This window comes from Orcinus orca, chromosome 6 (genome assembly GCF_937001465.1).
Source record: "Orcinus orca chromosome 6, mOrcOrc1.1, whole genome shotgun sequence".
NCBI classification, from domain to species: Eukaryota; Metazoa; Chordata; class Mammalia; order Artiodactyla; family Delphinidae; genus Orcinus; species Orcinus orca.
In genome coordinates, this window is record NC_064564.1 from 96,512,400 (window position 1) to 96,537,127 (window position 24,728).

The window sequence follows — 24,728 nt, forward strand, 5'->3', positions numbered from 1 at the left end:
AATTTTCTTATGAAAAAAAAAAGCCCACTTATTTTCTTTGCTTCTATTGATAACTTGGAAACAGGGAATCTTTCAGTGATACGATCGTAGCTTTATCAGTACACTAAGACAGAGAGAAGGTGCCCAGTCCTCCCTGTGTTTTCCATATCAGTTGAGACGTTGTGTATGGGCATGTGCATGAGGGCTCTGTGAGAGAGCACAAAATTCTGGGATAAGATTGTTTATCAGAGGGGCTAATGGTCTTGAGGCTGAGTAAGAGAGCAGTGCGGCTTAGTTGTTAATTGCTTCCTTCTACTTTGGATAACGTGCAGTTTCAGCTGCAGTTAGTGGAGAGTGGCTTGTCCTGACAGTGATTCTTAAGGCTTAGCCTATGGTGTCTTTAGCATTACAGGCAGGTCTGAGCAGCAGCCATGTGTCTAATGGGGAATCTCTGCGGAAGGTGGAGAGGGGTTCACGCATTGTCACTGTTGTGCCCCAGGACACAAAGCTTATATTACAGGTAAGCTGATTTTTCAGGCTATGTTTCTGATAGTCATTTGACAGTAAATAGCAAACAGAATTCTTGTGGATTATATTTTAAGCTGTTTTATCATTTGTGTTAATTTATTATAAGCCTTTCCTTGCTAAGTTCGCTGTTAGCTTTATACAAAGGAGTGTTAATACAGGCTCTGCCCAGTAAGGCTAAGAGGGAGACTTCTTTTAAAAGTCAAAATAAGTTTTGAGCACAACTAAATTTTGCCAAAGCTATGCTCATTTTACAGTGTTGTGTTAGTTCTCTAAGAAGAGTTAGGTAAAGTTGTATATCCTGGGTATTTAATTTTTTTCTATTTAGTTAAAAAAGTTATCGATTTGATTTATTTATTTTAAGATGCCAAGGGGAAACTTAGAAGTTGTTCATCATCGAGCCCTGGTTTTAGCTCAGATTCGGAAGTGGTTGGACAAGTAAGTACCATGTATATGATTAGTTAGCTTATTGTTATGACTTATGTGTGAAGACAGCAAGTATTCCATTAAGATTTTTAAAACTTAAAAGTCTTCAAATCTTTCATTACATATATCTTCAATCAGATTCTCAGAGGCTCTCTTTTTTTCACACTTTGATTCTTATATCGTATGGTGTAATAAACATTCCTAGCAGAAGGAATCATGAGGCTCAGTGTACGAAACAGGGCTTCCTAGCCTAAGGGGAACGATATAGGCTTTAGATGGCCTGTGAAGCCAGGGAATTTTTGCACCATCCTGTGTCTGTGTGTATTTGTCTGGGCAGAAGGCCTAAGGCTTTCAGCAGACTTATAAAAAGGCCTATGACCCAAAAATGCCTGAGCCACTGTCGTGAAGGAAATGATCCATTGTCTGAATCTCTGAATTTGGGGGAAACTTTATATTGGAAAATGTTTACTAACATTTTGTTAAAAAAGGAAGTAGCTCTAAGTTCCATAATGATTTTCTTGTGTGCGTGTGTGTGGATATAGTCCTCAACCAGCCATGATGACTAAATCACACCTTTTAGGAAGGTAAATGAATCTGGTACCTGATTTTTTTCATTCTATGATTTCAGAGTAGAAATCCAGTAGTAGTTGGGCTATAGTCTTAATTTTAACTGGTTTATATCATTATGAAAATATGCTGAGTCCAGGGAGCTTACTTTTTGTGAAATGCCCTCTCTGTTCATTTTCTGTCTCTTCACAGACTAATGTTTAAAGAAGCATTTGAATGCATGAGAAAACTGAGAATTAATCTCAATCTGATTCATGATCATAACCCTAAGGTAACATTCTAAATCTGATATTTATCATAGCTTACCTTAGACTTGAACTAAGATGATCTGAACTAAAATGTTTTATCCTTTTTTTATTTTTTTCTTGGGTAGGTGTTTCTTGAAAATGTGGAAACCTTCATAAGACAGATAGATTCTGTAAATCATATTAATCTGTTTTTCACAGAATTGAAGTAAGTATTTTGAATAATTCATGAGTATCGCATGCATAATTTTCTCTCTTCTGGTTAAGGAAATCAGACAGATAAATAGAGGAGAAAAATTACTTTTCAATATATTTTTTTTAATCTCTAACTCTTAGATGCCGCATGTACTGGATTTTCAGTCTTTTCCCTTTTTAAAACTAAGACTTTAAAAGATGTCATTTAGAATTATTATTTGACTTTAATTTTAGGTGTACATAAAAAACTATTAATTGAAATAAATGGTGTCTTCCTCTGCAGTGACTTTTTTCTAACTTTCTATTTGCTTTATCACTATTTCCCATCTGTTCATCCACCATTCATTTTTTTTTCCTAATGCACTTTTAAAAAAAATTAATTTATTTTTGGCTGCATTGGGTCTTCATTGCTGCGTGCAGGCTTTCTCTAGTTGTGGTGAGCGGGGGCTACTCTTTGTTGTGGTGCACAGGCTTCTCATTGCGGTGGCTTCTCTTGTTGCAGAGCACAGGCTCTAGGCACGCAGGCTTCAGTAGTTGCGGCATGTGGGCTCAGTAGTTGTGGCTCACGGGCTAGAGAGTGCAGGCTCAGTAGTTGTGGCGCACAGGCTTAGTTGCTCCGTGGCATGTGGGATCTTCCCAGACCAGGGCTCGAACCTGTGTCCCCTGCATTAGCAGGCGGACTCTTAACCACTGTGCCACCAGGGAAGTCCCCACCCTTCATCTTTACTTTAGACAAATTTCGAGGTAATTATAGGCATCAGTCCACTTTACCTGTCAGTACTTCACCTTGCATAACATTAACTAGAGCATATTCTTTGTGTACGGGGTCCCCCTGCATGTCAAATTTATATATAATGAAATGCACAGATTATAAGTGTACCATTCACTGAGTTTTGACAAAGGTATACTTCCATGTAATCTTGACCCCTATCGAGATAGAGAACATTTCCTTCATCTCAGAAAGTTCCCCCAAATCCCTTCTCATTTGTTCTTTGTCCCCACCCTCTTGACAACTGCTTTTTTGAGTTTTTCACTGTAGATCAGTTTTGCCTGTTCAAGAACTTTATATAAATGAATCATATAGTATACTATCTTGAGATTCATCCATGTTTTTGCATGTATCACTAGTTTATTCTTTTTTATTGCTGAGTAGTATGCTGTAGTGTAAACATACTGCAGTTTATTTCTTCATTCTCCTGTGGGTGGACACCTGGACTGTACCCAGTTTGGGGCTCTGTAAACATTAACATACAAGTCTTTTGTGGACATGTTTCCATTTTCTCAGCAAGTTTTTCCATTTTTCACCATATATGAATATTTTTAGAATTAAACTGTCTTCCAAAAGCCATTTTTTATTTATTATCTCATCGGCACTCCAACATATATGTTAGTAGTTTGATAGCTGGGACATATGTTCAGTTAGTGACCTTGTAATACACGCTTGTTCGCAGGGAAGAAGATGTTACAAAAACCATGTACCCTCCACCAGTTACCAGCACTGTCCAGCTGTCCAGCGATCCTGATGGGAAAAAAGTAGACCTTATCTGCGACGCTATGAGAGCAGCCATGGAGAACATAAATCCTCACAAGTACGTGTGCTGTCGTTAGGTGGCATCTTTTGAGTAACAGAAGTGTGTAGTTGTTTCTCTTCAGCTTGCTCACCTTTCTTATTCTGGTGTACTTCACTTATTACTTCAGGTACTGCCTATCGATACTCACCTCTCACGTGAAAAAAACAACCCCAGAACTGGAAATTGTGCTGCAGAAGGTACACGAGCTTCAAGGTAGAGACATGTTGACAGAGTGTGTGTATTGGGGCCTCGACTGACATCGGGTCTTCGGTCTTCTGGAGATCACACTGACCAGACCAGGGTCACATCACTGATTTGGCGTGTGGCTTTTTCGTCTCCATTTTAAAACCTGGGTCCATTTCTTTGAATGCTGCCCTATAAAGCTTGTACAAGAGTCAGGGCTTCCCTGATGGCGCAGTGGTTGAGAGTCCGCCTGCCGATGCAGGGGACGCAGGTTCGTGCCCCGGTCTGGGAAGATCCCACATGCCGTGGAGCGGCTGGGCCCGTGAGCCATGGCCGCTGAGCCTGTGCGTCTGGAGCCTGTGCTCCGCAATGGGAGAGGCCACAACAGTGAGAGGCCCGTGTAACACCAAAAAAAAAAAAAAGAGTCAAAAGAATATATTCATCTGGTGTCCAGTTCTGCCAGGAAAACGTATTACTTTGTCTTTTTGGTTATGTTGCTAGGTGTGTGGGTTTTTTCCCCAAATGGTTTTGTTCTGTTTTGTTTTCTTACACTCTGATAGGAAGTGCTGCACCTGTTCCTGATGCTGTGAGTGCTGAAGAGGCCCTGAAGTATTTGCTGCTTCTTGTAGATGTTAATGAATTATATGATCATTCTCTTGGGACCTATAACTTTGATTTGGTCCTCATGGTAGCTGAGAAGTCACAGAAGGTATGTGGAGTTACTGCTTAGACATACTTCTCATTTTTGTTTATGCGAACATGGTAGTATGAAACAGTGCTCCTGAAACTGCAGTGTTTGGTCTGATGTTAAGGCTGTGAGGACAGGCCTCGAGGCAGAACTGTTAGTCTCCAGGACCCATACTTCCAAGCTCATTCTCTGTCGCTGTTCTGGGCTTACCAAAGTGTTTTGATTGCTAGGTTGAGCAATTGAAAAAATTACTGGGTTATTTTTAAGCTTATAGGCATTAAGTATGAACAAATTCTTCTCTTATAAAGGAAATATAACAAATGATTCATATTCCAGTCCAGTTCTATCATGTAGCTTCTTTTACCAGTGCAAATTGGGAACCTGGACAATATGCCCATATGTTAAGGCATTTTTACCAAAAGTGGTTTTATGAAGTTTGGTTTTATATATAATTAATATATGAATACACTACATATTTTAAAAATGATGTAGCTTTCGTTTCATTGCTATAATTATTATATGTTTATTTTTATAAGTAATATAATCACGAGCAATAAAATTGTCCTTTAAAAAAATTTTTTTTTTAACTTTTAGGATCCCAAAGAATACCTTCCATTTCTAAATACACTTAAGAAAATGGAAACGAATTATCAGCGGTTCACTATAGACAAATATTTGAAACGGTATGAAAAAGCCATTGGCCACCTCAGCAAATGTGGTAAGTGTGAGGGTTAGTATGTTTATTTCTGCTTCAAATATTCTTTGGAACTAGGGAGGGTATAAGTTGCAATCAAATGTTAGTTTAGACAGACGGATTTCAATTTCCACACCTGAAAATGTTAACAATTACGTACGCGCACCTTATTTTTATCATATGTTTTGAAAAGCTGAGGGTAAAGCAAATGTCTTTGAATGAACGGGAGGAGCTCCATAGCTAAGAAGATAGAGCAGATGCTTCTGAGTAAAGAGTGATCATCCTCAAAATTCACTTCAGTGTCTTAAAATCAAAATTGGTTGATAATTCACTCTTCTCCTGGTGTTTGCAGACACCTGAAGGAAACCCAGCCTGTCTGAGTGGCCATGCCTACTGGCAGTGCCGTGACACCGTTTTGATTGGCAGTGATATGGAGTCGAAGCAACACGATGCCGGGTGTTGTGCTTCACCCCATCCCTGACCAGTAGTGGAGCCTCACGCTTCAGCAGTTATGACTCTTTCCTAAGGACTGAGATGGGGACAAGGAAGAGTCACCTGGGGTGCTTGTTAAGCCTTCAGCTTCTGGCTTCCTTGGAGGATCTGGTTCGGCTGGGCTGGGACGGGACTCAGGCGTGTGTATGGTTAATAAGCTCCCCAGGTGATTCTTACTAAGGAGGCTGAGCAAACACTGGGCTGGATGGTCATTCAACAGGGGTAGTGTAAAATTCCTTTTAAGTAGAACTCTGATTCCAACTGGTGCTTCTCATACCTCAGAATCTGCAGTGGTGCTCATTAAAGCTCACACTCCTGCATTCCCGTTCTCCAGATACTCTAATTATGCAGGTCTTAAAAAGGTCCCTTGTTGATTTTATGTAGGGACCATTGGTAGAAATGAAATCCATTATGCTTCCCAAGTCTCAAGCTTGTGTGTGTATGAATCTTATTCCTGTAGGACCGGAGTACTTCCCAGAATGCTTAAACTTAATAAAAGATAAAAACTTGTATAACGAAGCTCTGAAGTTATATCCACCAAACTCGCAGCAGTACAAGGTGTGTAACATGTGAAATGAGGCTCTCCTGATTTTGCTTTGTGCTGTAGTTGGAGAAGGATGAGGCTCCTGAGTCCCTGACACTGTGCTTGGTTTCAATGTTTATCTTCAAACTAATTAGCCTCATCTTGAACTTCTTATCTGGGAGAAAGGCCCTGACCTGTTCCTCTTCTGAAGAACTTGCCCAGGCAAGAAACCTAGGCGTTGTCTCTGGATCCTCCTCGGGAACACCATGGCAGTTTCCATCCTGCCCCTCGTCCAGCCCAAACTCACGATCATCCCGAATAGTGCTGATCCTTCCCATGTATTTCTGCATAAAGTTTGGTTCGCTTGTTTGAACAAACATCTGTTTAGCTTTTCTCATATGCAGTACTTTGCTTATCAGCTACATGTATTATAATTCTTACAACAGCCTCGTAGGCATGTGCACAATTTTCAAATGAGGAACCACCTTGCCTCAGGACCTGGGACGTGAGGTGGCCGACCTGGGATATGGAGCCCGTGCCATCATCACCACCATTTTCAGTTTGTCCACAAATTGTACACGTCTTTCTGTCATCTGGCCCCTGTCTGCTTCTTTAGCATCAGCTGCCTCTGGCAGCCCTCTTCCTCCACTTCCTTTAGCCCTCCTGTCCTTCTAAACTCTCGGGTCTCCTCTGCCAGAAAGCCGTTCCTGGCTGAGGTGCCAAACACTGAGCTCCCAGAGCACCTTGTTCTAAACTTGGGGATGGCATTTATCAATCTGCTATCTACTAATTTTTTGCCCCACCAGGCTGTGGGTTTCCTTAAGGGCAGGGACCCCGTGTTATGTCCCTCTGTTTCCCTGCCTCATACTGAGCCTGGGGAATACAGAATTTGGCCAAAGCCTGCCTTTTTGCTCTCATTTGCCTTATCTGTTCGTCCCCTGTGCCCTCTGTGCTTCAGTCATACCAGCCTTTTTGTTATTCTTTCCTGTGCCTTCCATACCCATTCCTGCCCGATGGCCACGGTGCTTTCTGTGCTATTGGCGTGGAATACTGTCCCGTAACTCTTCACATGGCTTCTAATCCTCACAGCCCTCTGAAACAGCACTCCCATCGCTCTGTCCCTTTACCACTATCTGCCATTATGCTGTCGACCACAGTGTGTTTATAAGTTCGTACTCTTTCACCGCAAGAACAGGAACTTGGGAGTGGTTCTTGTTACTGTTTATTTTTTCTGTTTGTTTCTGCTTTGTTTGGCTTTATTTTTTGCTTTGCTTTGTTACTCCCGCTGCCCTGAACAGCACTCAGTAATTATTTGTTGGATGAATACATGGCACATCCTCAGTAAGGTTTTGAGTGGAAGAAAGATTGAATTCACTGGTCATCCACAGGGTTTTTCTAAGTCATTCCAGGGAGTTTCAAGTATAATGACCGAGGCAGCCTACCTTGGAGATTTAAAAAAACAGTTATCACCTGTCCTCACCAACCCTTTGTCTCTTCCTGTCCCAGGACATCAGCATTGCTTACGGGGAACACCTGCTGCAGGAGCACCTCTGTGAGCCAGCAGGGCTCGTGTTTGCCCGCGCTGGTGCCCACGAGAAAGCTCTCAGCGCCTTTCTGGCTTGTGGCAGTTGGCAGCAAGCTCTCTGTGTGGCAGCCCAGCTTCACTTGACCAAAGACCAGCTGGCTGGCCTGGGCAGAACTCTGGCAGGTAAACACGCCATTAGGTTCTCCCAGATAACTTCTCTAATGGCTTTGTGTCTCTGTGGTTTTGTTTGGCAGTTTTGCAGACATGTGTCAGGTGGGAGCACACCTTGGTGCACTGTCATGTGCATGGGTGAAGGTTAATTTGCAGTGGCTTATTAGGTAGAGTAAAAATTTAACTGCTATGAGGGTTCCCCAAATACAGTGGCACAAAAAACAAAGCAGTTTACTTGTCTCTCTCATGGCACTGACAAGTCCTCCCATGGTGCAGATCTGCCATCTCTTAGGCAGAGAGTTGAAGGTGGATTTTCTCCACATCTGTATTCCAGTCCTCAGGACGGGGAAAAGCTAGAATCGTGAGAGAACACTCAAAGTTGGAAATGATCTAGCTAACGCTTTTCTCTACCTCATTCACCAAACTCACACTTTACAGGACACCGGGTACAGTGTAGCTGGGTAGCAATATGCCCTGCGAGAATGTAAAGATGAATTTCTGAGTGGGACTGTTCAAATATAACCAATAGATCATTGGAAACCATAATAGCAATTTTCAGAAATGAAGCCAAATGTATAAGCAGAGTGAAAGCAAAGGCAGTTTAGCTGTGTCAGGATCTAGGGATTGCCTGAACTGGAGGTGAGGTTATTCCAGTCTGATTTCTTAGAGTCGAGTGGCATTCCCAGAGTGCCTGGGAGAAGTGACAGGTGCGGCTCTGGCCCTCTCAGCCATGCTTGAAGTGAGTGAGTGGCTGGTATATTTTCCCCCCACCTTTTCAAGAGTCTTGTAAATATTGTTATGATATCCCCATAAAAAGCAGTCCTGAAAAAAAATCCAAACTACATCCTGTTAAATGTACATACATATTCTCTTGAGTAATTTCACATTGTTTTTTTTTTTTCCTTTGGGATTATAAAAATGTGTGAGATTATCACTTTTCTGTTTCTGGCATTTTCTGGTTATTGTATCTGTGGACTCTTCTATAAGCCCTTTCAATTTCCAAGCTGAACTCTTTTTACAGGTACCGAGAAGTCCTTATTTGAGTCTTACTACTCTTCATTCTGGCTCCGTTGATACTTCTGCTCTAGAAACTTGTTATTTGTAGTTTAAATTTTCTAGTTCTGTTCTTGGTGTCTGTTATCTTCTCTTACATTCTTTTCAACTTTTAGCTTGCTGTGTGTCATGCCTTATAATGGAGTGCACCTAGTTCTCCCAGATTCTTAGCAGAAAAAGGTGGAGAAGACAGTGCTCAAAGATTTTTGAGAAATGTTACAGGGTGGAGTCACTTCATGTGTACATTTAACTTAGTTTACACAAGTCACCAAAAGGAAGAAAAGATAGCTATTGAAACAGTGGAGATGACTCTTCCTGGTTTTGACAGTGATAATATGCCCTAGAGTTAGCATGAAATGGGAGACGTGACTCTGCCAGCCCCTTAGTTAACTCTGGGTTCTGTGTGCCTCTCATAGTGTAATTATCTCAACTAGACTGAGAATGAGTCTCAGATCTGAAGATACTGCAAGACCCCTGACATAAGCCAGCTACCCCCATCTAGTGCTCAACCAAAGAAACAGCAGCCTCTTCCTATTAGAGGAAAAAATGGATTAGTGTGAGATGCTAGGTCAGTTTCCCACATGTGTGCCTTTGTAAGCATTTTTCATGACTGATTTTGACTGTATGTGATTTTCACATACCATGCTAAATTTTGATTGTAACTGCCATTTAAGATAGGACCCCATGGCATTCCTGCCTGTCTCTCTCATAGAAATTCATAAAGTATATAGTTTGATACACAATAAAGACATATTAATGACGCATTTCAGCAAAAGAACGCTTAACTCTACCTTACCCAGTGCTTCACAAACGTACTTGACCTGAGAATGGTTTCTTGGTCCTGCCTTTTATGATCCTTCGAGCAGTCTTGGGGAACACTTTTGAAAATGCTGTTTTAAAGCAGTTCACTTTTAATGTATACTCTGTAGAGTATACCCTCCAATTTGTAGGGGAGCATTTTGATTTAAATAGTACCACCTAAAACCATTTCAACTTGAGTTTTGGGAATACCGTTCTTAGTAAGCCGACTGTGCTCAGATGCTTACTGTCTTTGCAGGAAAGCTAGCTGAGCAGAGGAAGCACAGCGACGCAGCCACAGTTTTGGAACAGTACGCCCAGGTAAACTCAGTGCCTCCCATCCACACCCCTCCCCTACCCCCAATCAACAAGCAAGTACCTTAGTGATCATGAAAATTAAAGGAACTGTGGGTATTTAGGAAATCCAGAGATAGTATTTCCCCTGAGGGTCTCCCATCTTGCTGGCTTGACTTGGTAATCTAAATTCAGTATATCTCTAAGTAATTACACTTGCTGTGCCAAACAACACTATTATAATATGCACTAGTGGCTTGACCTTGGTAGAAAGTATCAATTAAATCTGAAGGGAATTATACCTTTTATATTAACTTGCCAAAGTAGAAACAATGAGAAAAGACTGTTCTCAACCAAAAAGATGGAGCGTTACACCCTTTTTCGGCTTTCACTCCCGTTCTTTCTGTTGGAAATGTCTCTTTTACCTCGGGCAGCTTGATGGGTTCCAATTTCCCACCAGATTATAAAGATAAGTACCTACACCAGCTTTTGATAGAATTCTAGGATTTATTATGAAAATAATAAAGCCTATGTGCTGTCACAGACTTAACAGGACACAGGTACACAATTAATACCAGGGATTCCTGCCTCTAGGGTTTTGGCCTTTGATGAGAAAGTGTTTGTTACAGTTGTCACTAGTGGGCACATCTGCATAACAAAATTGTGCTTTTAAAATATTTCATTGTCTTTCATGTAATAAGAGTCAGTGAAACAAGGTAACTAAAATGTGATATCATTAGATCCTGGAAAGAAAATAATGTTGGGTGATTGAGCTGAAAACATGAAGATATATCCCACCTAAGATGGTTAACTAAATGGATAAGATGCCTGCTTTTGATTTCTAACATTTCTTTTTGACTCTTTCTTAGAATTTCCAACTCTCTGCTTACATGACCCATCTGTTCTTCCACGTTGTTTTTTCCATTAGAGGTGTTATCATATTTATTGTACTGATCTTAAGTTCCCAGTCTCACAGTCTTCAACATCCCTGCCATATCAGAGTTGTGTTCTGATGCTTGCTTTGACTCTTCAAACTGTGTTTTAATCCCTTTTGTATGCCTTGTAATTTTCTGTCAAAAGCCTAATGTGTGTGATATACTGGGTTAAAGCAAATCTGATAAATAGGTCTTTAATGATATGGGGATGAGGCTGGGGGTTGGGTAGAAGTGTTCTGTAGTCCTGTGATTAACTGGCAGTCTTGAAGTGAGCATGTACCTCATCTGTGAACTTCACCAGTGCTTCTCAGTCTTTTTTCACTTCTTAGGTAGGACAGGAAGGTTAGAGGGGGCTGGAGTTGGGTATTTCCCTGCCTCCACATTGGTTAGGCCCTGGCGAAACCCACTTCGATTAGGCTCTGCCAAAATCACTTGAGTGCAGGTCTTGTCAGTATTTTCAAATGTCTGCTTTTCCCTTCCCCCTGCTAGAAGTACGTAGACACTGTGAGAAGTTCTGGTAGGGCTCCTGGAGGTAAAAACTCACAAAAGTGTGGGAATCTCCGTAAGTATGGACCCCCCATAGAGTTTTTAACTCTTGGCCTTGTCTACAGTGAGTGATATTAGCTGGAGAAATTCAGTCTTTCACCCTAAGTGTGATGTTTGCTAGCTTTTTTGGGAGTTTAATAGGTGTGAGAAACTGGGAGGGCTGTTGTTGGAGTTGGTAAACTATAGCCTGTGGGCCAAATCTCGTTGGCCACCTGTTTTGTAAATTTTTATTGGAACATAGCCCCACCATTTGTTTACCCATTGTCTGTGGCTGCTTTTGCACTTAAAACCGAAGAGTTGTGACAGAGACAGTCTGGATGAAAGTCCCAGAAAGCCTAAAATATTAACTCTCTATCCTTTTACAGAAAAAATTTGCCAATCCTAGCCCACTTGTGTTGAGGAAATTCCCTTTTATTTCTGGTTCTGAGAGTTTTTATCATGAACGGGTATTGAAGTTTGCTGATTGCCTCTTAAACTAAGATGTTTTCTGTTTTGTTTTTAGACTAGTGATAGGGTGAATTGTATTTTTTTTTTAATTGAAGGATAATAGCTTATTTACAATGTTGTGTTAATTTCTGCTATACAGCAAAGTGATTCAGCTGTACATATATATACATTCGTTTTTATATATTATTTTCCATTATGGTTTATCATAGGATACTGAATATATACTTCTTTGTGCTATACAGCAGGACCTTGTTGTTTATCCATTCCATATATAATAGCTTACATCTGCTCACCCCAACCTCCCACTCCATCTCTCCCCCACCCTCTTCCCCCTTGGAAACAAGTGTGTTCTCTATGAGTGTCAGTCTGTTTTTGTCTCGTACATAGGTTCTTTTGTGTCATATTTTAGACTCCACATATAAGTGACATCATGTGGTATTTGTCTTTCTTTCTTCACTTAGTATGATAATCTCTTGTTGCTGCAAATACCATTGTTCTGTTATATGGCTGAGTAGCATTCCATTGTATTATATGTACCACATCTTCTTTATCCATTCATCAGTTGATGGACATTAAGACTGTTTCCATGTCCTGGCTATTGTGAATAGTGCTGCTGTGAACATAGAGGTACATGTATCTTTTTGGATTACAGTTTTGTCTGGATATATGCCCAGGAGTGGGATTGCTGGCTCATATGGTAATTCTATTTTTAGTTTTCTGAGGCACCTCCATACTGTTTTCCATAGCAGCCGCACCAACTTACTTACATTCCCACCAGTGGTGTAGGAGGGTTCCCCTTCCTCCACATCCTCTCCAACATTTGTTATTTTATAGAGTTTTAATGATGGCCATTCTGACCTGTGTGAGGTGGTACCTCAGTGTCGTTTTGATTTGCGTTTCTTTAATAATGAATGATGTTGAGCATCTTTCCATTTGCCTATTGGCCATCCGTATGTATTCTTTAGAGAAATGTCTATTTATGTTTTCTGCCCATCTTTTGATTGGGTTGTTTGTTTTTTTGTTGTTGAGTTATATGAGCTGTTTGTATATTTTGGAAATTAAGCCCTTGTCCGTCACATCATTTGCAAATATTTTCTGCCATTCCATAGGTTGTTTTTTCGTTTTTTTATGGTTTCCTTTGCTGTGCAAAAGCTTATAAGTTTGACAAGGTCCCATTTGTTTATTTTTGTTTTTATTTCCATTGCCTTGGAAGACTGGCCTAAGAAAACATTGGTACAATTTATGTCAGAGAATGTTTTGCCTGTGATCTCTTCTAGGAGTTTTATTATGTCATGTCTTATGTTTAAGTCTTTAAACAATTTTGAGGTTATTTTGTGTAGTGTGTGCTTCAACTTCATCAGTTTACATGTGGCTGTCCAACTTTTCCAACAGCACTTGCTAAAGAGACTGTCTTTCACATTATATATTTTTGACTTTTTTATCGAAGATTAATTGACAGTAGTTGTGTGTATTTATTTCTGGGCTATCTATTCTGTTCCATTGATCCATTTGTCTGTTTTTGTGCCAATACCATGCTGGTTTGATTTCTGTAGCTCTGTAGTATGTCTGAAGTCTGGGAAGGTTATGCCTCCTGCTTTGTTCTTTTTCCTCAGGATTGCTTTGGCAATTCTGGGTCTTTTGTGGTTCCATATAAATTTTACAATTATTTGTTCTAGTTCTGTGAAAGATGTCATGGGTCATTTGATAGGGATTGCATTGAATCTGTAGATTGCTTTCAGTAGTATGGCCATTTTAACAATATTAATTCTTTGAATCCAAGAGCATAGGATTTCTTTCCATATCTTTGAGTCATCTTCAATTATCTTTCTTAATGTTTTATAGCTTTTAGCATATAAGTCTTTCACCTCCTTGGTCAGGTTTATTCCGAAGTATTTTATTTGGGGGGCTGTGATTTTGAAAGGTATTGTTTTTTTACATTCCCTTTCTGATATTTCATTGTTAGTGTAAAGAAATGTAGCTGATTTCTGTATGTTAATCTTGTATCCTGCTACCTTGCTGAATTTGTTTTATCAGTTCTAGTAGTTTTTCTGGGGTGTATTTAGGGTTTTCTATGTATAGGATCATGTTATCTGCATATAATGACAATTTTACCTCTTCCCTTCCGATTTGGATAACTTTTATTTCTTTTTATCTGATTGCTGTGGTTAGGCTTTTCAAACTATGGTGAATAGAAGTGGTGTGAGTGGGCATCCTTGTTCCAGGTTTTAGCAGGAAGCCTTTCAGCTTTTCACCATTGAGTATTATATTGCTTGTGGGTTTGTCATAAATAGCTTTATTATGTTGAGATATGTTCCCTCTATACCCACTTTGGAAAGGGGTTTTAACATAAATGGATGTTGAAGTTTGTCAAATGCTTTTCTGCATCTATTGAGATGGTCATGTGGTTTTTGTCTTGCCTTTTGTTGATGTGGTGTATCACATTGATTGACTTGCGTACGTTGAACCATCCATGGGAACTTGGGATGAATCTCACTTGGTCGTGGTGTATGATCTTTTTTATGTGTTGTTGGATTCAGTTTGCTAACACTTTGTTGAGAATTTCTGCCTCTGTATTCATCAAAGATATTGGCCTGAAATTTTCTTTTTTGGTAGTGTCTTTGTCCAGTTTTGATATCAGGATGATGGCAGCTTCATAGAATGTCTTTTGAGAGTGTTCCCCACTCTTCAGTTTTTTGGAGGAGTTTGAGAAGGATAGGTATAAGTTCTTCTTTTTATGTTTAGTAGAATTCACCTGTGAAGCCATCTGGTCCTGGAAAATCACAGGGAGTGTTTGTAGGGAGTTTTTAAAATTACTATTTCACCTCTAGTGATTGGTTTTTCAAATTATCTGTGTCTTCTTGATTCAATTTTGGTGGGTTCTATGTTTCTAGAAACTTGTCCATTTCTTCTGGGTTGTCAATTTGTTGGCATATAGTTGTTCATAGTATTCCCTTATGGTTTTTTGTATTTGTGCAGTATCAGTTGTCATGTCTCCTTTTTCATTTCTTATTTTGTTTATTTGGGTTCTCTCTCTCTTCTTCTTGGTGAGTCTTGCCAGAGGCTTGTCATCTTGTTTACCCTTTAAAAGAACAAGCTCTTTGTTTTATTGATTTTTTTTCTGTTGTTTTTTAAATCTTTATTTCCTCCCTGATTTTTATTAATTCCTTCCTTCTACTGACTTCATGTAATTCATGAATTACTTCATGAATTACTTTTATTCATGAATTACTTTTTATAATTCTTTTATTTGTTCTTCTTTTTGTAATTGTTTTAAGTGGTTGGTTAGGTTGTTGAGATTTTTCTTGTTTTTTGAATAAGGCCTGTATCACTATGAACTTCCCTCTAAGAAATGGTTTTGCTGCATCCCATAAATTTTGTATGGTTCTGTTTTCATTGTCATTTGTTTCAAGGTATTTTTTAATTTCCTCTTTGATTTCATCATTGACCTGTTGGTTTTTTAGTAGCATGTTGTCTAGTCTTCATGTAGTCATTTTTTTCCTCATTTCTTTTCCTGTGGTTGATTTTTAGTTTCATGGCATTGTGGTCAGAAAAGATCCTTGAGATAACATCTATACTCTGAAATTTGTTGAGGCTTGTTTTGTGCCCTAGTATGTTGTCAATCCTAGAGAATGTTTAATGTGCACTTGGAAAGAATGTGTATTATGGGTTTTTTTGGATGTAATGCCCTGAAAATATCAATTAAGTCTAACTGTTCTATTGTATCATTTAGGATCTCTGTTGCCTTATTGATTTTCTGTCTAGAAGATCTGTCCATTGATGTGAGTGGGGTGTTAAAAGTCTCCTACTATTATTGTATTCCTGTCAGTTTCTCCCTTTATGTCTGTTAGTATTTTTTTGTGTATTTGGATGCTCCTATATTAGGTGAATATATGTTGACGAGTGTAAAATCCTCTTCTTGTGTTGATCCTTTTATTATATAGTGTCCGTCTTTATCCTTCTTTATGGACTTTGTTTTAAAGTCTATTTTGTCTGATATGAGCGTTGTGACTCCCACTTTTCTTGTCATTTCCGTTTGCATGAAATATCTTTTTCTGTCCCCTCACTTTCAATCTCTGTGTGTTCATTGCCCTGAAATGGGTCTCTTGCAGGCAGGTATTGTAGGCTCATTTTTTTAATTCAGTCTGCCACTCTGTGTCTTTTGATTTAAGCATTTAGTCCATTGACATTTAAGGTAATTATTGATAGATATGTATTAATTGCCTTTTTAACCTTGTTTTCCTGTTGATTTTATATTTTTTCTTTGTCCCTTTTTCTTTTTATCTTTTGTGGTTCGATGATTTTCTTTTGTGTTACACTTACGTTCTTTTTGGTTTTATTAATCTATTGTATGTCTTTGATTTGTGGTTACCCTGTTTTTCCACTGTGTTAACCCCATCCTGTATCTGCTTGCCTTAGACTGCTAGTCATATAGGCTCAAACACATTCTAGGAAATGAAAAAAAAAAATCTACATTTTCTTACTCTCCTCCCCCACACTTTATGATTTTGATGTCCTCTTTTACATCTTCATGTTCATCCTTTTGCTGTTTATTGTGGTTATCACTTTCACAGAAATTTAAAATTTTTTTTTTAATCTCTGTACTGGCTTATTTAGGTGATTTGCTTTCCAATTGTGATTTTCTCTTTCTTATATATTCTTCTTTTCTATTTAGAGAAGACCTTTCAATATTTCCTTTAGGATAGGTTTAGTATTGCTGTATTCTTTTAGTTTCTGCTTGTCTGAGAAATTCTTTATCTTTCCTTCTATTCTAAATGATAATCTTGCTGGGTAGAGTATCATAGGTTGCAGACTTTTCCCTTTCAGAACTTTGAATATATCTTGCCCCTCCCTTCTGGCCTTGCAACGTTTCTGTAGAGAAATCAGCTGATAGCCTTGTGGGGGTCCCCTTGTAATTAACTCTTTGTTTTTCTCTTGCTGCTTTTAGAATCCTCTCTTTATCTTTAAATTTTGCTATTTGTATTATAATATGTCTTGGTGTAGGTCTATTTGGGCTTACCTTGTTTGGGACCCTCTGTGTTTCCTATACCTGGATATGTTTCCTTCTTTATGTTTGGGAAGTTTTCAGCCATAATTTCTTCAAATACATTTTCAATCCCCATTGGCATGCTTTATATTATCCCATAGGTCTCTTATATTGCTTTCATTTTCTTTTTTTTTTAATTTGCCTTTCTGTCTGCTGTCCTGATTAGGTGATTTCCATTATTCTGTTGATATCTTCCAGGTCACTTATTTGTTCTTGTGCATTATTTATTCTGCTGTTCATTGCTTTTAGTTCAGTTGTCATCTCAGCAAATGAGTTCTCTAATTTTTCTTGGTTATACTTTATAGTTTCTAGTTCCTTTTTTTTTTTTTTTTTACAGTACTCTGCATTTCTGTCAGTAGCCTTCCTTAGTTCTTTCAGTATTTGCATTATCTCCTTTTTGAAATTGGTGTCTATTTGACTGAAGAGGTCTGTTTATTTGTTCTTTCAGGGGAATTCTCTTGGTCTTTTAACTGTGAGTGGTTCCTCTGCTTCTTCATTTTACTTATATTTCTCTTATTCTGTGAGTTTAGGAGAAACAGTTAGCTACTCGTCTTGGAGGGCTATTTATATGTGGGTCTGTCCCTGTGTCTCTTGTGTGGGTTTAATATTTTTGGTGCGAGGGCTGTTTTTATTATTTATTTGTTTATTTATTTGGCTGCATCAGGTCTTAGTTGTGGCACGTGGGATCTTTGTTGCGGCACATTGGATCTTTCATTGCGGCGCATGGGCTCCTCTCTAGTTGCACAGGGGCTTCTCTCTAGTTGTGACATGGGGGCTACAGAGCATGCAGGCTTAGTTGTCCCGTGGCATGTGGGATCTTAGTTCCCCAACCAGGGATCGAACCTACATCTCCTGCATTGGAAGCAGATTCTTAACCACTGGACCACCAGTAAAGTCCCATGAGGGCTGTTTTTTTTTTACCTGTAGCCTCTTTCCTCAGCATGTGCCGGCCATCATCCCCTTGACAGGGGGTGTGCAGATATGGGAGCTAGTGCCTGGTCTTGGGGTTCTCGGTGGCACTGGCAGATCACGTGCACCCCTAGAGCATGCAAAGGGAGTAGAGGCAGCTCACGACCAATCCTGGAGTCCAGAAGGGTGGTGGTGGCAGCTGGTGATTACTCCTAAAGCCCAGAGGGCAGTTGCTGCTCGTGACCGCTCCTGGAGCTCGTGTAGGCGGTGTTCTGCTGCCTGAGAGCTCCTGCAGGGAAAAAGGCTGTAGTGGCAGGTCCTGCCCCTCCCCTCGCGCACGGCCCACACAATGGCACCTGGCCTCTAAAGCAGCCTAGCTTTCCTCCGCGTGCACTCCCAGGTGTGGCTGCACCAGACTCCAGCCCCTTCAGGCTGTCTGCGTGCAGCCCACTCCAGTTGTCTACCTGGGTCTCATCTCTGAAGCCCAAGTTTACACACCCAGCCCCCGCCCATACCAGAGGACATGTGTCTTAGGCTGGGGAGTGCAGGGCGGTGGCACTGTCTGTCTCTCCATTCTAGCTGCTGCAAACCAGTTGCTGCATTCTCCTCCCAGGCTCCAAAGCTCCCCCTCTGTCCCAGCTAATCTCCCCACTGGTGAGGGGACTTCCCAGGGTACAGGAACCTTTCCTCTTTCACAGATCCCTCCCAAGGGCCCAGGTCCTGTCCCGATTCCTTTCTCTTTTTTTTTTCTTTTGTCCTACCCAGTTACAGGGAGATTTTCTTGCTCATTCAGAGTTCTGAGGTCCTCTGCCAGCGTTTGGTAGATATTCTGTGAGAATTGTTCCACATGTATGTGTATTTCTGATATATTTGTGGGAGGGGGTGAGCTTCATGTCCTACTACTCCACCATCTTGATCACTCATCTGCACTGACTTTTGAATGTTAAACCAATCTTGCATCCCTGAGTTAAACCTAACTTGGTCATAATGTATGACCTATATTGGTGGATTTGAAAGTTTACTTGAGGCTTTTTTGCTTGTTCACAAGGAATATTGGTTTATAGTTTCCTTGTTATGTCCAGAATATGTAAAGAACTCTTACAACTCAAGAACAAAAGGACAAACAACTCATTTTGTTTGAAATGGCCAAAAGACTTGGATATTTCTCCAAAGAAGATATACAGATGGCCATTAACCACATGAAGAGATGTTCAACATCGTTGTTCATTAAGGAAATGTAAATCAAAACCACAGTGGGCTATCACTTCATACCCACTAGAATCATTTTAATCAAAAGAATGAAAAATAAGTGTCAAAGATGTGGAGAAATAGGAACCCTTGTATATTGCTAGTGGGAAGGTAAAATGGTGCAGCTGCTATGGAAAAGTTTGGTGGTTCCTTAAAAAGTTAAGCATAGCATTACCATATGATTCAGCAGTTCCACCCCTAAATATATACTCGAGAAATGGAAACATATGTCCACAAAGAAACTTGTATACAAATGTTTATATTTTAGAGCATTATAATAGCCAAAAGGTGGAAACAACCCAAATGTCCATCAATGACAGATGAACAGATGAATAAATTGTGATACGTGCATACATGCACAGATACACACACACACACACACACACACACACACACACACAGGAATATTATTCAGTCATAAAAAAGAATGAAAAATTGATGCATGCTACAACTTAGATGAAACTTGAAAACATTATGCTGAGTGAAATAACTCACATAAAAGGACAAATATTGTATGATTCTACTTACATGAAGTAACTAGAGTAGTCAAATTCATCTGGACAGAAAGTATAATGATGGTTGCTAGAGTCTGGGGGTAGGGGAACATGGGGATTTACTGTTTAATGGATATAGAATTTCAGTTTTGCAAGATAAAAAAAAGTTTTGGAGACTGATGGTGGTGATGGTTTCACAACAGTGTGAATTTGCTTAATGCCACCGAACTATACAGTAAATGGTTAAAAGGGTAAATTTTATATTAAATTTTACTACAATCAAAAAAAATAAGGGGAAAGAAAGGAACAAAGAACCAGTAGATGGTACAACTTGGATGAACCTTAAAAACATATGCTAAGTGAAATAAGTCAGACACAAAAAGTCACCTATTGTGTGGTTCCTTTTTTACAATATATCCAGATTAGGCAAATCCAGAGAGACAGAAAGCAGGTTAGAAGTTAGGGGGTGAGAGGAGTGGGAAATAAGGAGGGATTGGTTAATGGATATGGAGTGTTTTTATGTGATGATAAAAAAATTTTGAAAGGGAGAGCTTGTGGTTACCAACATTGTGATACAGTAAACACCATCGAATTACACACTTTAAAATCATTCAGTGTATGTTATGTGAATTTGATCTCAATAAAACACACACACTCACACATTGCCAGTCAAGCAAAACACATCCTACCGCGTTACTCTGGGACACGTGGTACAGACCTGCAAGGATCCTTTGGGCTCTCGGGAGAAAATGTTTAATCAATCTTTTTAATTAAAAATAACCTATTTAAAGTAGTATATATGTATTATAGATTGTTTAAAGTGCTGAAAGCACATACAAGAAAATAAAAACATCTCATTCCTACCACTCAGAGATTGCTATTATTAGCACCTCTTGTTTTCTTTCTAGAGTTTTCTCTCTCCTTTCTGTCTCTTCGCCACCCCCTCTCTCCACACACACACACACACACACACACACACGCACGTATTTTTAACCAAAATGAAATTATGCTGTTTGTTCTGTTTGTAAATTTGGTGTGTTTGGTTATGATCTTCATCTCTCCATGTTGACACATTTTAATTCATCTAATAATTAAAATTTAAGTTCCCTCAATATTCCAAAATTGTTTACAGTAGATCGATCCAAATTAGATTCCAGTCTAGGGACAGGTATTGCATTTTGTTACGTCCTTTAAATCCCTTTTATCTAATGTATACACCCCCCCCCTTTTTATGACAGAGATTACTTGAAGAAACTCAGCCAGTTGCCTCATATAGGTCATCTTTTAAAAACGTGTTTTGTTTTATATGCTTTTTAAGTACATTAACTAATTATGTATTGGGGTACGTGATCAAAAGTTTTTAGTGATAAGGGTACAAGCATCACAAATGGTTAAAGACTGTAGGGTATGCAGGTGTTTATTACACTCATCAGTTTTTTGTTAAGTTTGAAGTTCAAAATAAAAAAATAAACATTAAAAAAGAAAAAATGGTTTAGAAGGTTACTATTCTAGTCTACCATTTTTCCAGAGTGTGCACTTGTCAATTCAGGAGTCCACCTAAACCTCTGGAATCAGATTTGGAGGCGCAGCTGGGGAAATGCGCATTTCTAACAGTCTTTCTCGTGGTTTTGATGCTCAGGGATGTAGAGAGGTGATGCTTACCTTGTGCTTTGTGATCATTTCCAGAATTGACACCCCTCCTTTGTCTCTTGCATCAATATTTATCGAGCATGTACTCTAGGCCAGTCCCACCAACTGGGACTGTGAGTGATAGGCTGGAAAGGCAGAGGGAGGCAGCTCTGTGGGCAGTTTTGCAGTTTATTAGGGTGGCATCTAACACACTTGCTCCATTAGCCTGTTACCTTCCTTGATGTTCCCCTGTCAGGATTATGAAGAAGCTGTGCTCTTGCTGTTAGAAGGAGCTGCCTGGGAAGAAGCTCTGAGACTGGTAAGAGGACTTCAAAACTCCTCCCTGCATGAAGTGCTAAGCGGAGCAAGAGCCTGCACAGGGGAGACAGCGTCAGCCGCAGTCCCTTGTCTTCGGAGCTACTGAAATTTGTTAGAAATAGTTCAGATTCCTGGTCTAAGGATAAGCAGTGCTTCTTAAACCATTTAAAAAGTTTATTCTTGATGTTGGAATTAGTCCTCTAAATATGAAATATTACTAATTTTTACTGAAATGAATTGAGTTTTCATTGGCTACCTTATAGGAGGCCTACTCCTCTGGAAAATATCCTGTCACCTCTGAAAGTGATCCATTTCCAAGTATCTTAATTTTCCAGTGATTTGAAGTTTTCCTGCCTAAAATTGTTTTTTTTTTTTTTTTTAGGTACATAAATATAACAGACCAGATATTATAGAAACCAACGTAAAGCCTTCCATTTTAGAAGGTGAGGGTTACATTTAGATAGAATTCCTGATTTGGAAGTATAGAACTGCGGGGGGAGAGGGAGACGGGAGAGTACTGCCTGTGCTATTACATCCTTTAATCATGTCAGTGATGAAAGGACTCATTATATCGAGTCAATCAGAGTTCTCCACTGGGTGTGAAATTTACTTCTGAACATGGTTTTTAAATATGCTGTGTTGCTAAATAGTAGCACATAACTTATTTGAATGTTAAAAACCTGTGATAAGATACAATTAAGAATCTTTGGGAATAGTTGGTAAACTCAAATATGAACTGTATATTAGATAATATTGTATCAAATGGTTAATTTCCTGCATTTAATAATTGTATTGTGGTTATATAGATGATATCCTGATTCTTAAGAGAGAGATGCTGAAGTATTTAAGAGGGAAGAATCATATCTGCAACTTCCTCTCAGAGGGTTCCACAAAAATGTGTGTGTGTAGAAACAGAGGCAGCCAAAAATATGGCAAAATGTTAATAATTGATAAATCTAAGTGAAGGGTATATGTATGTACATCGAATTACTGCAACCTTTAAGTAGGTTTGAAACTTTTTCAAAATAAAAATTTTTTAAAAATAAGAAGGGACTTCCCTGGTGGTCCAGTGGTTTAGACTCTGCACTACCACTGCAGGGGCCTCGGGTTTGACCCCTGGTCGGGGAACTAAGATCCTGCATGCTGTGTGGCGCGGCCCAGAAAATAATAATAAAAAGAAGAACCTTTGCAGATGGTTCCTCAATAACAGATGAGTGTTATCAGTTCTAGAATACTCTGGTGTTCGCTGTATCCCTTAAAAGCAAAGTGTAAAAGAAGGACATCAGTTGGACTTATAAAAGTCTTTGGGAGTAGAGGTTGATTTTAAGCTCTGCACAGTCTACCCTGTAAGTAATGTCTGGCCTTTCTGACATTAACATGTATTTATATTCTTACCCTGCCTGCTCTCTACTACCCTGTCCTACTCAAAACTGGGAGGGTTCTTTGTGTATCATTCACTTTAGGTACTCCTAACTGGATACTGGAAGCATCCTTCCTGGCCCTGTAACAATCCATCTAGCCCACTCTTACTTGGATTTTTCTCCACTAATTAGAACCTAGAAAAAGTGCTTCTTAAACATATAAGTATTGGGTATTTGTAGATGAAAAACTACAAAGACCTAATACTTATATGTTTAAGAAGCATTTCAGAGACTTTCCTCCTATTTTTGTTAGTGGCTTCCTGTGCACTCCTTTTATTTACTAGTCTTCTCTTGGGTTAGATACCAAGTCTTTTGTTCAGGTGATTTTGTAAGTTTAGTGGTAGAGAGTATTCTTGGATGATGTTTTGTTTTGTTTTGTTTTTGCTGTACGCGGGCCTCTCACTGTTGTGGCCTCTCCCGTTGTGGAGCACAGGCTCTGGACGTGCAGGCTCAGCAGCCATGGCTCACGGGCCCAGCCGCTCCGCGGCATGTGGGATCTTCTTGGACCGGGGCATGAACCCATGTCCCCTGCATCGGCAGGCGGACTCTCAACCACTGCGCCACCAGGGAAGCCCTCTAGGATGATGTTGATGAACTTTAAGATCTGGAATCTCAATCTCTAGTTCTTTCTCCTATAGCAATGTTGGTTACTTCTCATTAAAGAAAAAATTCTTGCTTGAAAAACCTGGTAACTTCTTTTCTTTGTTAAGCTCCAACTCCCTCACTAACCACCCCCACTCTAGTTTTATCTCTTTGTTTAAACGTGCTGAAATTATTTTCCATCTGCACCCTTAGCCCAGAAAAATTATATGGCGTTTCTGGACTCTCAGACAGCCACCTTCAGTCGCCATAAAGCACGTCTATTGGTGGTGCGGGAGCTCAAAGAGCAAGCACAGCAGGTGCATCTGGGTGAGTGCCCACCTGAAGACACCAATGCTGGGGGGTGGTGAGGGGCAGCATCGCGCTTTGTCTCAGCTGCTTACTGTCCCTCCCGCAGTGTCATTACTGTGCCAAGTGGAAGTCCGAGGCCTCTGAGGGTCTGTGAGGGTCTTTGTTGTGGGTACTGGTGAGAGCTTGGGGGCAGGACCAGGCACCAATGGGCAGAGGTCTGCCAAACGTTCTCTCCACACCCCGACCAGAGCAGCAGACTACTGTATTTACACAGTGATCTCCTCATTTCCAGAAGTTCCTTTGCTTTAAAAAAAAAAAAAAAAAAAAAAATTGCCTGGTGGTCCAGTGGTTAAGACTCTGCACTCCCAACGCAGGGTGCCGAGGTTCGATCCCTGGTCAGGGAACTAGATCCCACATGCCACAACGAAGATCTTGCACACGGCCACAAAGATCCCATATGCCACAACTAAGACCCAGCGCAGCTAGCTAGCTAGATAAATAAATAAATAAGTAAAAATTTTTTATGTAAAAAGAATAAAGAAGTTTGGTAAAGTACTAGTTTACAGTAATAAAACTGTATATATTATCTATTTCATTTTGAGATCGACTGTGTACTAGTTTTCATGTCCTTAGATATGACCTGGTTAACTGTAGTTCCCTTACCCCACTGAAGGTAAACCCTCATTTGCAGGTAGTTTTCATGCTGTCTGGTTCTTCTCCTCTAGATGATGAGGCACCCCACGGTCAAGAGTCAGATCTCTTCTCTGAAACTAGCAGTGTCGTGAGTGGCAGTGACATGAGTGGCAAATATTCCCACAGTAACTCCAGAATATCAGCGTATGTATCATGTTTATTCAGCACATTGACCATGCCCTGGGTATATGGAGAAAGTACAAGTAAATAGGTCAGTTTTCCAA

The 24,728-nt window shown here is 39.8% G+C and overlaps 1 protein-coding gene and 1 long non-coding RNA gene across 9 annotated transcripts in view; one reads left to right on the forward strand and one right to left on the reverse strand.

Annotated features, from left to right (window-relative positions):
- Positions 1-24,728, forward strand: part of ELP1 (elongator acetyltransferase complex subunit 1) — a 64,919-nt gene that overhangs the window by 28,892 nt on the left and 11,299 nt on the right. For 4 of the 6 annotated variants that reach the window (XM_049710944.1, XM_049710948.1, XM_049710946.1 and 1 more), the window contains 15 exons: positions 384-499; positions 869-942; positions 1,690-1,768; positions 1,871-1,950; positions 3,389-3,526; positions 3,636-3,721; positions 4,252-4,400; positions 4,974-5,097; positions 6,026-6,123; positions 7,595-7,796; positions 9,895-9,956; positions 21,438-21,500; positions 21,882-21,942; positions 23,716-23,829; positions 24,537-24,648. In XM_049710944.1, the coding sequence (XP_049566901.1) occupies positions 384-499; positions 869-942; positions 1,690-1,768; positions 1,871-1,950; positions 3,389-3,526; positions 3,636-3,721; positions 4,252-4,400; positions 4,974-5,097; positions 6,026-6,123; positions 7,595-7,796; positions 9,895-9,956; positions 21,438-21,500; positions 21,882-21,942; positions 23,716-23,829; positions 24,537-24,648 (1,558 nt within the window). The remainder of the gene's footprint in view (positions 1-383; positions 500-868; positions 943-1,689; positions 1,769-1,870; positions 1,951-3,388; positions 3,527-3,635; positions 3,722-4,251; positions 4,401-4,973; positions 5,098-6,025; positions 6,124-7,594; positions 7,797-9,894; positions 9,957-21,437; positions 21,501-21,881; positions 21,943-23,715; positions 23,830-24,536; positions 24,649-24,728) is intronic. The other 2 variants (XM_033427486.2, XM_049710947.1) reach the window with 2 other exon arrangements.
- LOC117201095 (uncharacterized) overlaps positions 14,670-24,728 on the reverse strand; it is a 36,189-nt gene continuing 26,130 nt past the window's right edge. For 2 of the 3 annotated variants that reach the window (XR_007477887.1, XR_007477886.1), the window contains one exon: positions 14,670-24,684. This is a non-coding gene — a long non-coding RNA (uncharacterized LOC117201095). The remainder of the gene's footprint in view (positions 24,685-24,728) is intronic. The other variant, XR_007477885.1, reaches the window with a different exon arrangement.